The 13,758-nt window shown below is 47.5% G+C and overlaps 1 protein-coding gene across 3 annotated transcripts in view; it reads left to right on the forward strand.

The window, feature by feature from the left end:
* Positions 1 to 13,758, forward strand: part of U2SURP (U2 snRNP associated SURP domain containing) — a 178,660-nt gene that overhangs the window by 39,448 nt on the left and 125,454 nt on the right. For all 3 annotated transcript variants that reach the window (XM_030216897.1, XM_030216898.1, XM_030216899.1), the window contains exon 4: positions 9,244 to 9,371. In XM_030216897.1, the coding sequence (XP_030072757.1) occupies positions 9,244 to 9,371 (128 nt within the window). The remainder of the gene's footprint in view (positions 1 to 9,243; positions 9,372 to 13,758) is intronic.

Consider the following 13,758-nt stretch of genomic DNA (forward strand, 5'->3'; position numbering starts at 1 on the left):
GAAATGTAGTTTTCTTGTTTATATAAGATATGAAGTGAGGAGTATACTTGTTGAAATTTTCTTTGCTGCTGTGTAGTTTTTCTAAAATTTTGTTTGGTCAGTGACAGTGATGCTGAAATCTGCAGAACTGTGGAGTCTACTGATATTGGACTTTAAATATTTTGTTTTGTATTCCAAGATAAAAAAAATAATATATAAGTATAAAGTGATACATTTATCATATATTATGTTGTATGTGTTGATTTTGAAGCTGGAGTTGAAAGTCAGTACTCCGACTCCACCCAAAATTGCTTCCAACTTCATAGCCCTGGAAATCTGGTATGTGGCTCATGATTTTTATAGTTTCTAACTACTGTTTCCTTGTCATCAGCAGCAGATGAATCCATTACATAGTAACATAGTAAATGACGGCAGAAAAAAGACCTGCATGGTCCATCCAGTCTGCCAAACAAGATAAACTCATATGTGCTACTTTTTGTGTATACTTTGATTTGTACCTGTCCTCTTCAGGGCACAGACCGTATAAGTCTGCCCAGCACTATCCCCGCCTTCCAGCCACCAGCCCCACCTCCCACCACCGGCTCTGGCACAGACCGTATAAGTCTGCCCAGCACTATCCCCGCCTCCCGCCACCGGCTCTGCCACCCAATCTCGGCTAAGCTCCTTAGGATCCATTCCTTCTGAACGAATTGGTTGTGTCCACCTACCAGCAGGGGAGATAGAGAACACTGAAAACCATAGTGCCTCTTGGCTCCTTGTTCAGCTACTTGAAAATTTCTGCCTGGGGAGGCTCCTGTGCTTGGCCAGTTGAGCTGGGGTGTTGTGGCTGCTGGTGCCCACTTTAAAGGCACATAGGTTTGCCCATTCCCTGCCTTACCCCTTGTGGATGCAGGCACATAGGTTCGCCCTTTCCCTGCCTTTCCCACTTCCCCCTTGTGGATGTAAGCATATAGGTTCGCCCTGTCCCTGCCTTTCCCACCCTCTACTGCCTCCGGAGTACCTCTGTAGCTGTTTGCCGCCAACTTTCCTCACAGCGTAAAAAACAAAACAAAAAACCCGCGCTTTTTATGTGCTGTTATTCTGAGGCTTTTATTGACGTGCAGCATGACCAGAGCTCGGTGGACTCGGTCCTTTGAGGTAAGAGCGGTACTCAGCTCCTCTGACGAGGGCCCACGGACGGCGTTCCGATTGGGGTGATTTTGGTGTGAAGCCGCCATTTTGTATTTTATTCCGCCGTTTTTCGGCGATGGCTGCTGAGGGAGTTAAGCGCTTTTCCTGTTGTGGCAAGCGCAGATCAGCAGCGGGGCTCTGTAAAACTTGCTGTTTAGACGGTAGAGCCAGTACGAGCATGGCGAGCGATGAGTCTTCCCGTTCAATGGAACTGGCAGCGGGCGCCATCTTGGAAGCGCCGCATGGCTCGATCCCCGAGGTTGCAGAGGAGTCTGTGAGCAGAGGGGCGCCTCGGGCAGAGGCTACCAGAGGAGCTCCGTTCCCCGTAGCTCCTAATTCGGAGACGAGGTCAGGCTGAGTTTTTTTCTTTTTCCTCCCCTAAGTTTATGCTTATTTTACATAAAGCCTTCATGCTGAAAAGAGCTCTGCCGCAGGTGTCTGACACTGCGTTGCTACCTGGTCTCCCTCCGACTGATGATGGCCCGGGGCAGATGTCAGAAGTGGGTGCCCCTGAGCGTTGGATGCATGCTAAACATAGGTAAATTCCCCGTCGGAGAGTGGCACACCTTCTCTTCCCCCCCCCCCCCCCCCCCCCCCCCCCCCCGTGGTCGGGCTGTGGGAACTCTGAGGGATCTGGCAGGCCTTCGTGGTCTGAGGAGCCAGAGGAAGGTGCCGGTTTGCCACGGGATCTGGATGATCCCACTGCGGTTCGGATTTTCCACTGCGATGAGCTGCCAGCGCTTATCTCTGATGCCTTACAGGCCCTCTCTATTGATGACCCTGTTCAAGGCGAGGCCTCCTCTGGCAATCCGAGGATGGCGAGTACTAAGAAGCCTGCTCGAGCCTTTCCTTTGCATGACTCCATCCAAGAGCTTATTTCTGCTCAATGGGCTGACTCAGAGGGGCCCTTGAAAGTGGCCAGGGTAGGAGCACTTGGCCCGTTTTGGGATGCCTAAAGTGGATGCCTTAGTTACGGCGGTGACAAAAAAGACCACCCTCCCAGTAGAGGGAGGGGTTGCCCTGAAGGACATTCAGGACCGGCGCCTGGAATCAGCACTAAAACGGTCCTTTGAGATTTCGGGCCTAGCCTGCGTCTGTTTGCAGTTCTTATGCTGCTCGAGCCTGCCTCTCTTGGTTACAACAGGCAGTGGAACAGCCCGTGGATGGTGCGGAGTCCCTCGCTGAGGTTGCACCGCGAATGGAGTCAATTTTAGCTGACGCCCTCTATGATCTGGTCAGAGCTTCGGCTAAACAGATGTCTGTGGCGGTGTCCGCCCGCCGCCTTCTATGGCTACGGCATTGGGCGGCTGACATGGCCTCTAAGCAAAGGCTGGTGAAGTTGCCCTTTCGGGGCCTTCTGTTATTTGGAGAGGAGTTGGAGGGGGATGCTAAACCCTAGCGGTTACCTGAGGCTAGGCCGCGGCCTTCTTCCAAGGGTCAGGTGGTTCCCTCCTCCTCCAGACTTTGCTTCCGTGAAGCTCGAAGGTATCGCCCGGGCGCTCTGCTGGATTTACTCAGCGTGCCTGTTTTCAGGAGAGGAACTCCTTTCGCTCGGACAAGCGATCCACAGTGGCCGGTGCTAGGCCTGGAGTTCAAGGGCGACCCTCTCAATGATGGTGCGCCGGTCCATTCCTCCTTTACAGCTGTAGGAGGATGCTTTCCCTCTTTCTAGAGGAGTAGACCAAAATTACCTCAGATTAGTGTGTCCTGGACCTGATTGGAATTCAATGCCCCGGTAAGAGACGTGTTTTTGGAGTCCTGATGTGGTACTGCCGTCAAACAGGCGGCGGTAGAGAAGACCTTACAAGTCTTGTTGCACCTTGTGGTGGTGATCTCTGTGCCTCCCGCTGAACACGGCTGCGGTCGTTGCTCCATTTACGTTGTGGTGCCGCGAAAGAGCGGGTCTTTTTGGCCCATTCTCGACTTGAAGGAAGTCATTGCGGCGGTACAGCCGGGAGAGTTCCTCACGTCTGTGGACCTCAAAGAAGCTTACTTGGGAAGGCATTTCCAGTTTCGGGCCTTGCCTTTTGGACTTGCCAAAGCTCCCCAAACCTTTTCAAAGGTAATGGTGGTAGTAGCTGCCTTTCTCAGGCGAGAGGGTATCCGGGTTCACCCGTACCTAGACGACTGGCTCATCAGAGCGGACTCGGCAAAAGAGAGTCATCATGTCACAGTCAGAGTGGTCTCAGTACTGCAATCTCTGGGCTGGGTTGTCAATATACCCAAAAGTCACCTGACCCCCTCTCAATCTCTAGAATATTTGGGGGTCCGGTTCGACACGGCCTCAGGGTTTGTTTATCTATCCGACCAAAGGCGGTGCAAGCTTCAGAATCAGGTCCGTCTGCTCCTGAGGATGCCTCGCCTGCGAGCTTGGGACTTTGTCCAGCTGTTGGGGTTGATGACGGCCACCTTAGAAGTGGTGCCATGGGCGAGAGCGCATATGAGACCTCTGCAGATTGCCCTACTTCAACAATGGTCTCTGAAGTCCCAGGATTATCAATGCAGGGAAGCTATGCCCAGGGTCTATGGACACCCGAGGAAACGGGGTGGTCCATCAATCGCTTGGAACTGGGAGCGATATTTCAGGTGCTTCTGGTGATTGATGGACCACCCCGTTTCCTCAGGTGTCCATAGACCCTGGGCATAGCTTCCCTGGCAATGTGCTCCCCAGCCCTTCAGGCTGGCATCCGTTACCACCAGGCACCAATCGGGAAGCGCTACCGGTATTCCTCGCCGCAGCATACTGAGAGCCACCACTCCATACTGAGTCGGGCCGCAGGGAGCTACGTGAGTCTGCATTGATAATCCTGGGACTTCAGAGACCATTGTTGAAGCAGGGCAATCTGCAGAGGTCTCATATGCGCTCTCGCCCATGGCACCACTTCTAAGGTGGTCGTCATCAACCGAAGCAGACCCAAGGGCGGGGGAAGATAAGGCCCCCTGAATGACTGCTCTGCCAAACATCCAACCTGTAGTGCTTAGCAAAGGAATATAGCGAGGAACATGTCACTGCCCTGCAAATCTCCTCAGGCGAAAACGACCCAGGCCTTCAGTTCTTGAGGTACTGGACGACCCAAACCGATGTGGACTCAATAGCTACCTTAATCTGTCTCACAATAGAAGTCAGAAGCTACCTGGCCCCTTTCGAGGGCCATGAAAGAGCACAAAGGTGATCAGAAAGATGAAACTCATGCATTTCCTTCAGTTACCGGACAAACATCCTCCGGACATCCAGTTTGTAGAGCCTCCGGTCCACAAGGAATGAACCCCCTGTCACAAAGGCAGGCAAACACCCTCCTGATTCACATCAGAAGGATGGGACCGTACACAAAGACACCAAATCCTTCGCAAAGGACAGATACGGGTCCCAGCATCATAGGGCCTGAAGTTTCGAGACCCTCCGAACAGAGGATCGCCACCAGAAACACTGTCTTAAGTGCGAGATCCTTGATGAAAGCAGAGCGCAAGGGCTCAAAAAGAACCCAACAATATATGGAGAATGAAAATGAGGCCCCACAAAGGAAAGAAAGGATGAAATGGAGGTTCCAAGTGTGTCACCCCCTTCAAGAATCAAGCCACCTCCCTGTGCAGAGTCAGAAGTGCCCCCACCTTTCCCTAAAAGCTGGAAAGTGCAGTCACTTGGACCCTCAGGGAGCTCAATGCAAGCCCCTGCTCCAAGCCCTGCAACAGGAACCCCAAGACATCGGGAACCTGGGCCCACAGGACCATTTCCTGCATGAGGATTCAAAAGCCCGCCAGACCCAGACATAAGTCTGCGATATGGAGGTCTTCCTGGATCACAGCAGAGTAGAAATCACTGTGGGGGGAACCTATGTCTCTCTAAACACCGCCTTCCAATGGCCACACCATAAGCCAAAAGGAATCCGGATCCTCCATGTTTACTAGCCCCTGCCAAAGGAGCTCCCAACCCCTGGGCAGAGGAAGAGGGTCGCCTACCATCAGACACTGCAGATCCACAGGACCAATCCAGCACCACTAGCAAGACACTCAACACTCGGCCCACTACAGGTCACGGAAAGAACACAGAGTAGGCTGAACCAGGGCATCTAGCCCCCGAGAAGCCAGGTCCCTCCATCGAATGGAAAAGCTCTGCCATTGCAATGGCTTGAGAAGCCATCAAGTCACGCTGCAGCGGTCCTCAGTGGTCCACTTTGAGCTAAAAAGGCCTGTTGCTTCATTTGCCACTCTCCCGCAGAGAGCGGCAGAGAAAGTCTGCTTGCACATTGTCCTTGCCTGCAATATGGACCACTGAAAGAGCCTGCAAATGCACTTCTGCCCAGCGGCAGAGGTTCATCGCCTCCAGAGACACCACCCGACTCAAAATCCTGCCCTGCCTGTTGACGTACGCCACCGCTGTCGTGTTGTCCAACATCACTAACCACTTTTCCTTCCAGAAGCTGCTGAAACTTCAACAAAGCCAACCGGACCACCTGGGTCTCCAGGAGGCTGATGGGCCAGGACACCTCCAGGTGCCTTGTGCTACTTGCCCCAAGGCAGCAAGATCCCCAGCCAAGGAAACTCACATCTGTGGTGACCAGCACCCATTGAGGAGGATCCAGAGGGACCCGTCCTCCTCAACAGGTTCACTGGACTATCTCATCAGGCTAGACTGAGCCTGGCCTTGGGTGCGAGTGGTAGCGGAAGTCCTGAGAGGCCAGAGTCCGCCAAAAGGACCCACTGCAGAGGACACGTATGAGCCCTAACCAGAGGCACCTCTTCTAGAGTAGCTGCGATAAAGTCTAGAAGCTGAAAGTAGTCCCAGACTGTGGGCCACGGAAGCTTGCACAACCAGCATTTCTATGCCCACAGCTTCTCCACCCACTCCTCTAGGAGAAACTCCATTCCTCGATTCATGTTGAAGCGAATTCCCAGGTACTCCAGAACCTTAGACAGAAACAGATGGCTCTTGGGATGATTCGCAACCCAGCCCAGGTACTCTTCCAGAGAGCACCACAGATTATAACTAGTGATGTCACTGGTAGAATTCAGTTTTCTCTACCTTCATTTGCTGGTGGAAGGGGATAACACCCGCTGGTTCAGAACAATGCAAACTAGCACTAAGAAAGGTCTTTTATTATTTAAAAATAATATATTCTGGCTTGGATACTGTGTGTTTAGCAGAGAGATGCAGACTGCAAGCTCTGAAAATCCACATCAGCCCTCACTGGTTTACATTCATACAACCAAACAGCCTCAGCCGAAACCAAGTGATGAGTTTTGGCTGCAGTTTCAGTTTCGGCTAAAAGCTTTCAGACAGTTTCTGTGTGAGCCAAAACTGAAAAAAGCAGTTTTGGTTAGCCTCTAACCTCCTTGCTTGTCGATGTTTGCCATAGCCGTGGCATTCTCCAACATTACACAGATGCTCTTCCCTTCCACCAGGGGGAGAAACTTTTGTACAGCCAATCACATGGCCTTCATCTCCAGCCAGTTAATGAGCCAGCCCAACTCCAGCCAGATCACAACCCCTGCATGATGTGACCCCAACTGGGCCCCAATTGAGCAGACGGAGGAGACTGTTCCACCATGACAGAGCGGCTCCTGTGCAGGGCCCCCAGAAGGGGAGAGATGCAGCTCGAACTCTTGGGACTGAGCTCAGCAAGAAGGCAATGCTGACTGCAGTAGATGCATATGCACATGCACCCAGGGAACCACTTCCAGTATCACTACCAAGGAGCCAGGAAGCTGCAGATAGTCCCGTCCCAAGCGCTCCCTTGAGCAGACAGATCCCACTTCTGGGACTGCAGTTTGTCAATCTATACCTCAGGAACTCAGTCATTAATTAATGGGATTCCACGTGGGTCAGCTGGCCATCTCTCACTACAAGGGCTCTGCTTGTGTGTGCTTCTCTCTCTGCTGCCAACTTTTTTTTTTTCAAAGAATTATTCCCCCAACAATAAGAGAATAAAACCTACGCCAAAATTCGAAATTTTGTTTTTACGTTTTTAAACTAACACTGCAGGAGAGTCCAAGAGCATGATGAAGATGGAGTAATCTCCTCCCCCCTTCCAAATACACACACACTCTGGTAAAGGCCCCACGAGTCCAGAGCCCAAAAGTCTCTTTAAGCTAGAGCCCATGGGCTAAGGACTGGGGCTAAGAAGGGAGGTTACCTCCAAGCTCAATTGGGATAAGAGCTGTAGTCCAAATCCCAGGAACAGCAATGGCCCAAAGGACTCAACTGCAAGAGATGCAGGCAATAGCCTGTGTCCTGGGAAGTCAGGCCTGCCAGGACCTATTGCACCAGCCCATATCTGTATCTGCTGGAGGCAGAGAAACATTTAGGAATTCCAGGGTGCACCGATTCATATCTCCTTTATACCTCACAAAGGGGACTTAAACTTGCTTGTCTAGATTGGTATAGCAGAGACCGAAAGGAAAACTTGCATCAAGTTTGTACAAATTATAACTCTGCCACAGCAGTACTTCAAAACAAGATTGTGACAGGGGGTTCATTCCTTGTGGACCGGAGGCTCTACAAACTGGATGTCCGGAGGATGTTTGTCCGGTAACTGAAGGAAATGCATGAGTTTCATCTTTCTGATCACCTTTGTGCTCTTTCATGGCCCTCGAAAGGGGCCAGGTAACTTCTGACTTCTATTGTGAGACAGGTTAAGGTAGCTATTGAGTCCACATCGGTTTGGGTCGTCCAGTACCTCAAGAACTGAAGGCCTGGACCGTTTTCGCCTGAGGAGATTTGCAGGGCAGTGACATGTTCCTCGCTATATTCCTTTGCTAAGCACTACAGGTTGGATGTTTGGCAGAGCAGTCATTCAGGGGGCCTTATCTTCCCCCGCCCTTGGGTCTGCTTCGGTACATCCTGCGGGTTCAGAACAGTGAATTTATTTATACCTGTTGATTTTCTTTTCTAGATTCCTGCTGGACCAGTCCAGTATCTTCCCTGGAAGACTAAGGCATTTGAGATCTCTTTTGAGCTTTGCCTATTATCTCACTCTATATAGTTCATTCAGAGTTGTGAATTTGTTGTAAGCTGCAGTGGTTTTGATGGGGTTAAAATGGTGTGTCTTTGACAAGGACATTCTAGAGAATTCCAGGGTGCACCAGCCCTTTATACCAGTGATGTCATGGAATAGTTCAGTGTCTTTATCTCCATCTGCTGGTAGGGGGGATTCATCTTGCTTGTCTGGACTGATCTAGCAGGACTTGAGTAAAGGAAATTGAACAGGCATGAATATATCTTACCTTTTATATGTCTTACTACTACAACACATAAAATTTTGTATCAGCAGAAGAGAATGGGACAGGACGGGGACAGAGCCCACGGGGACGGGGTGGGGATGGGGACAGAGCCCATGGGGGACGGGGACAAACTTTTTCCCCATGTCATTTTCTACTTTGAAGCCTGTTAATGAATTGGACTGTTGTTTGTTTGAGTGATGCAGACAACAGTATTTTGATTTTTTGTAAAAACAAGCAAACATGATGGCCACATCTAGCAAAATTTGCATGGGGGATCCTGTACATCCTGCTACCCAGCACATCTTCTAAGAAGACATCTTCTATTGCAGGATGGACTGTGCAAGACAGGAGAGCTAGACTGAATCCTGAGATTGTTGATGACTTATTCACCCACAGATTTAAAAAAAATCATAATCGTACTTCTTAGGGCATATTTCTCCCCTCTAGGGCATACAGAACGGGTTGTCTTTTGTACCCCTGGACATTTTAACAGGGTGAATTAGGATTTCTTGGAGTAGTAGAGATCAGCTATTGTTGGGGTTGGAAGGGTAGAAGGGTGGTGGCGAGGAGGGTTACTGCTCTCTGTTATTGTTTTCTGTTTGTAATTTATACAGTTGCACAGCATATTGTTCCTTTTTATACTTTAATAAAAAAGATTTAAATATAAAATCATAATTGTTTGAGGCTTCTTCAAATGAAGACAGAGCCCATGGGGATGGGCCTGCGAGGACGGGATGGGGCGGGGACTGAGACAAAACCCTGCGGGGATGGGGTGGGGACGGAGATCTAACTCATGGGGACTGGGACAAACTTTGTCCCTGTGCCATTCTCTAAGTGTCATTTCTTTTTCCTCAGAGGAACACGAAACAGATGAAAAAAAAGGTAAATTGTACAAACCTTCATCACGGTTTGCTGATCAGAAAAGCCAGCAAAGCAGCAATGAGAAGCCTCCTTCTCTTTTAGTGATAGAAACAAAAAAGCCGGTAAGTGCAATGTTGACATACTTAGATGTAATTATAGTCAAATATACAGTCTTAGGGGCCTGTTTAGTAAACTATATTAAACACATCCTACTCATTTAAGGATTTGTACCTTTATTTAACAGCTTAATCTCTAGCTGTAGTACCACAAAACTACTGCTAGAGGTCAACGATATCATTATGAATCCAACGATCAATGGGCTAGAAGTGACTGGGGTGACAGGATTACACCTGCCTTCCATAAGGCATGACGGAAATCTCTTGTAAAAAAAAAAAAACAACCCAGGGGTGTCTGTCCTGTCAGAAGAGGGAGGGGTGGGGTGTGGAAAGGTGAAGTTGTTCTGGGTTGTTGAGAGGAAGGCAGAGGTGGGTAACTTTGCACCTGCCCCTTTATTCACACTTGCACTTGTCTGGGGGCAGGTGTAAAAGCCAACATTTGAAAGTTTTTGGTATACATGGGCATTCCCATAGTGAAATAGGGAATACACATCTACATTTTGGGATGCCCAGGACATAGCTCCTTTGAAATCTCTGCATGGTGTGAAGTTCCATGGGTAAATAGTGGCTTTCTAAAATCACTTTTTATACCTGTATCCAATATACATACATACATGCCACTGTTTACGTATGGAGGTACTTCTAAAATAAGCGCTATTCTGTCCTACCTCCTTTTTTAAAGTGTAATGTCCAAGCTAAGATCTAGAAACTGATATTGAGCAGGACTGATGTATGGATTTTTATGTTTTATTTCATGTTACTCAGTGAAGATCAGCATTCACTGTCTTCTCCAACCTAGTCTGTTCACTGCTGCCTTGACTACCCCTCTGCCTTACCAGTTACCATCCTGCTTTCCCATTCATTCACCTTACTTCATCTCGGCTGATAAACTGGCAGAGCTATGTGTGTGTGTGAGGCCTGTTTTAATTTCCCCTCTTCTAGACCTCTATCTGACTCCTTCACACGGGGGACTAAAGGTACTTATTCCATATAACAGGTTCTGTATAGTTTCTCTGACCTCCATTGTCACCCAATCCCAGGCTTATTAAAAATCTGTCTAAGTTTCTCTAAAGACTGAGTGTCACTTGTATGTGATCTACCTTGTAGGCTAAATGTTAGGTAAAGAGGAGACAGAATCTATAAAAATAGAGACAGAGAAAGGTTTAGATAGATAGGTACATTTTATTTCTTACCCAAAGACAAGTCTTCAAATTGGTACAAATACAGACATCAGATTCTGGTTTCAACCGCACAGGGCTCCGCCGTCTGACAGAAGCGTTGGAGAGGAGTTCTCTCCTAAGGCAAAAGTCTCCCCTCTTTTATACCCAAACCTCTCCATAGAAGTAAATGGTGGGATACCTAGCTCTCAATTTCTGAGATGATACTTTCCCACGCGGTCTTATCAGCATGTTTTGGGAAGCGTTGAGATAACAGTTTCTCATCTCTCTGTTGCAATACTTTTCACACCATCTTATGAACTCTGTATGACTTCTGTATCCCTTTTTTTTTTTTTTTCACAAAAGTAATAAGCTTCTTTTTATTCATCTGATCTGATCCATCATTCTTTCATTACAGGTGCTGTATTTGAATTAAAAATTGTACCAATTTGTGGCAGGACTCATTGTTCAGACCAGCTTTTTTTTGCAGATTCTCAAATATTAAATCACTTACTTGTTGTTTGGCCTAGTCAGTACTTTTTCAGTTGTTCTAGGCTGCATAGCTTTGGCCATCAGTATTCCATTGGTAGCCTTAAAGCCAGGCCATATATTAACATTCCCCTCTTCACCCTATCCCATAGGGTGACACCAGGGTTAACGTACCTTGGTACCATCCATTCCAGAAGGTATTCTAGGAGGCCATCAAATTGTCTGCGTCTTAAGATCAACTGGTACAATTTTATTTTTTTGCTTCAACCTTTTAAAATGCATGTTTTGTCTTATTCTTATCTATGTGATTATATATACATTACTATCAATCAAAAATTCTTTGGTTATATACTGATTATATCTTAATTATACATTTGCATAGATTTGCACATTTTATCACATCATCTTATAAAGCTTTATATGGTTACATTATATCCCCCTGTGCTATTATCTGATTATACAGTTGCAGACATCTCTCCAGTGTCTCTAACAGTTGCATAGCGATTGGTCCTTCTCAGAGGGAGATAGTCCAATGTGTTATCTCCTGTGGTGTTAGGAAGGAGATTTTCGTGCAGGGTATACTGTCCTGCTGCTGTCTTTTTCATTATTGCGGTTTCAATTAAGCGTTCTACTAAGCCTCTAGCACAAGGGATTATGCAACATCCTATTAAAACAAAAATTGCCACCACTATGATTATTGTCGTGGCTGCTGAGATGATAAATGTTTTCCATTTACCAAAAGCTCTATCCATCCAACCTATCCAGGATGTATCAACGCCAGAGTTCTCTGCCAATTCTTGTGACAGGGAGGTTAAGCCTTCTAAAGCTCTGGTAATTGATCCATCTGGAGCTGTATTGTTGGGGATAAAGGTGCAACACTGTGTACCTATCTTTTGGCACACCCCGCCATCCGCTGCTAGAAGTTGGTCAAGAACTAATCTATTTTCCAACGTCATCCGGCTAGTGGCGTCTAATTGTGTTGCAATTCCTTGAACTGCATCCCTAGTGTAGTTCACAAATCTCTGCTGATTGTAATATATATAGTTGATCCAGTCAAGGTTCTTATTGATAGTCGCCCACCAAAAGAAGAACAGTGGTGACCAGCCGTACGCTGACCGTTCACTCTATCCTTCTTTCTCTTCCTTTGAACGCAAGAGGGGATACTTAATTTTGTGCGTTCAAATGTTCTCTGTTTCTCTCTGTTACTTTATTTTCCTTCTCTCTCTTTCTCTCATACTCACCTGCCTCTCCCTGCCGCTACTTTCTGTCCTTCTGTCTCACACGGACACTGCCCACTTCAGGGGTATTGGGCACTATTGTTCTGTCCCATTTTCTTGTTCTTACCCCTGTCTTTTACTCCTCTATCTTTTCTGTCTTCTCCCTTCAGTTCTACGGTCTGGGCGGTAGGGCCGTGGGCCCTGATTTCGGCCATTATTGTCATAGCGTTGGTCAGCATACATAACAATAACAGGGGGAGAAGTGTCAGGAGTATTGGTATCAGGGTCAGAGCTCTTAGAGGCTCTTTTCTCTTTGAGATCTTCAGTCTGTAGCACCTCCAAGTTAGTGTGTACTGTCTTACGGTGTTGGGCTTCATCTTGCTTGCTTTTAATAAGCCGTCTGCAATGATGAAGGATGTGTTCACGAATTTTAGGCCATTTTTCCAATTGGAGACCTACGGTGTTCTCTAACTTAAGTTTAATTTCTGAAGGTAAGGTTCCCTTCAGTAAATGGTAGAATACTGGGAGGGCATTATCAGAGTCAAATTTTTCCTCTGTTTCTTCCTTATAGAGGTCTTGGAGTCTGAGTAAATAAGCCTCAATAGGCTCTGAATCCATTTCCCATCTTTGGGAAGTGATAACCGAAAAGTCTTTAAGGGTCGGATACATGGTCCGGATTTCCTGAAATATTTTTGTCTGAATTTCAGTCAAAGGGTTACCATCATATTGGGTATCTGTAACAAATTTTGCATAGCCCGATTGAGTGAATATGTCAGTGACACTAGCGTGTGGGGTTCTGCCCAGGAGCGCTTTCATATCGCCGACTGATAGAGTAGTCCCCAGGGTAATGTCCTGTAATTTCTTCAACCATCGGTTACCTCCCTGTGCAATGTCCGGGAGTTGTAGTATGAGGCTATTCAATTCAACAGCTGAAAGTGGGGTGTATTCCGTATGAGGGACACCTCAGGAAATGTGTGTAACAGCTGAAAAGATAGCACAGGAGCATAAGATAGAAACTATATATCTGTAAGGAGAAACGGAAATCAGAGGTTATAATGCAGCGTAAGGAAAAATAGCCGAGAAAAATGTGGACAGGAAGGGGGGGCTGTGGGCTGAGTAATTAGAGAAAAAGCATAGTTCAGAAGACTGCAGAAACTGATTAGGGTCTTCTGGGAAGGGTAGTGCACAAGGCTGTAGATCTTGCATACACCACGAACTGTAAAGGAAAAGTATATAGGTGAAGAAGTATAAGGACAGTTATCAGATGAACGGATAGAGTGACAAATCAAAGTCATGAGAGGCAGGGAAGCGTAAAACACCCGCAGATAAGAAACAAGTCCTTAGAGAGATAAGGGGAAAACAGCAGTTGGACGACGGTACGCAGCTACAAAGCTGAACACTGTTTTCAGCTGAAAAGGAAAGAAAGTTGTAGGAAGTCCAACCGAAAGAATGAGGAGGAATAGAGTAAAAGGGACAGTCCCGAGACATTAAAAAAATCTCGTGGATAACTGTTTCAGCACAAGATCAGAA

Source organism: Microcaecilia unicolor, chromosome 10 (assembly GCF_901765095.1).
Source record: "Microcaecilia unicolor chromosome 10, aMicUni1.1, whole genome shotgun sequence".
In the NCBI taxonomy this organism is placed as follows: domain Eukaryota; kingdom Metazoa; phylum Chordata; class Amphibia; order Gymnophiona; family Siphonopidae; genus Microcaecilia; species Microcaecilia unicolor.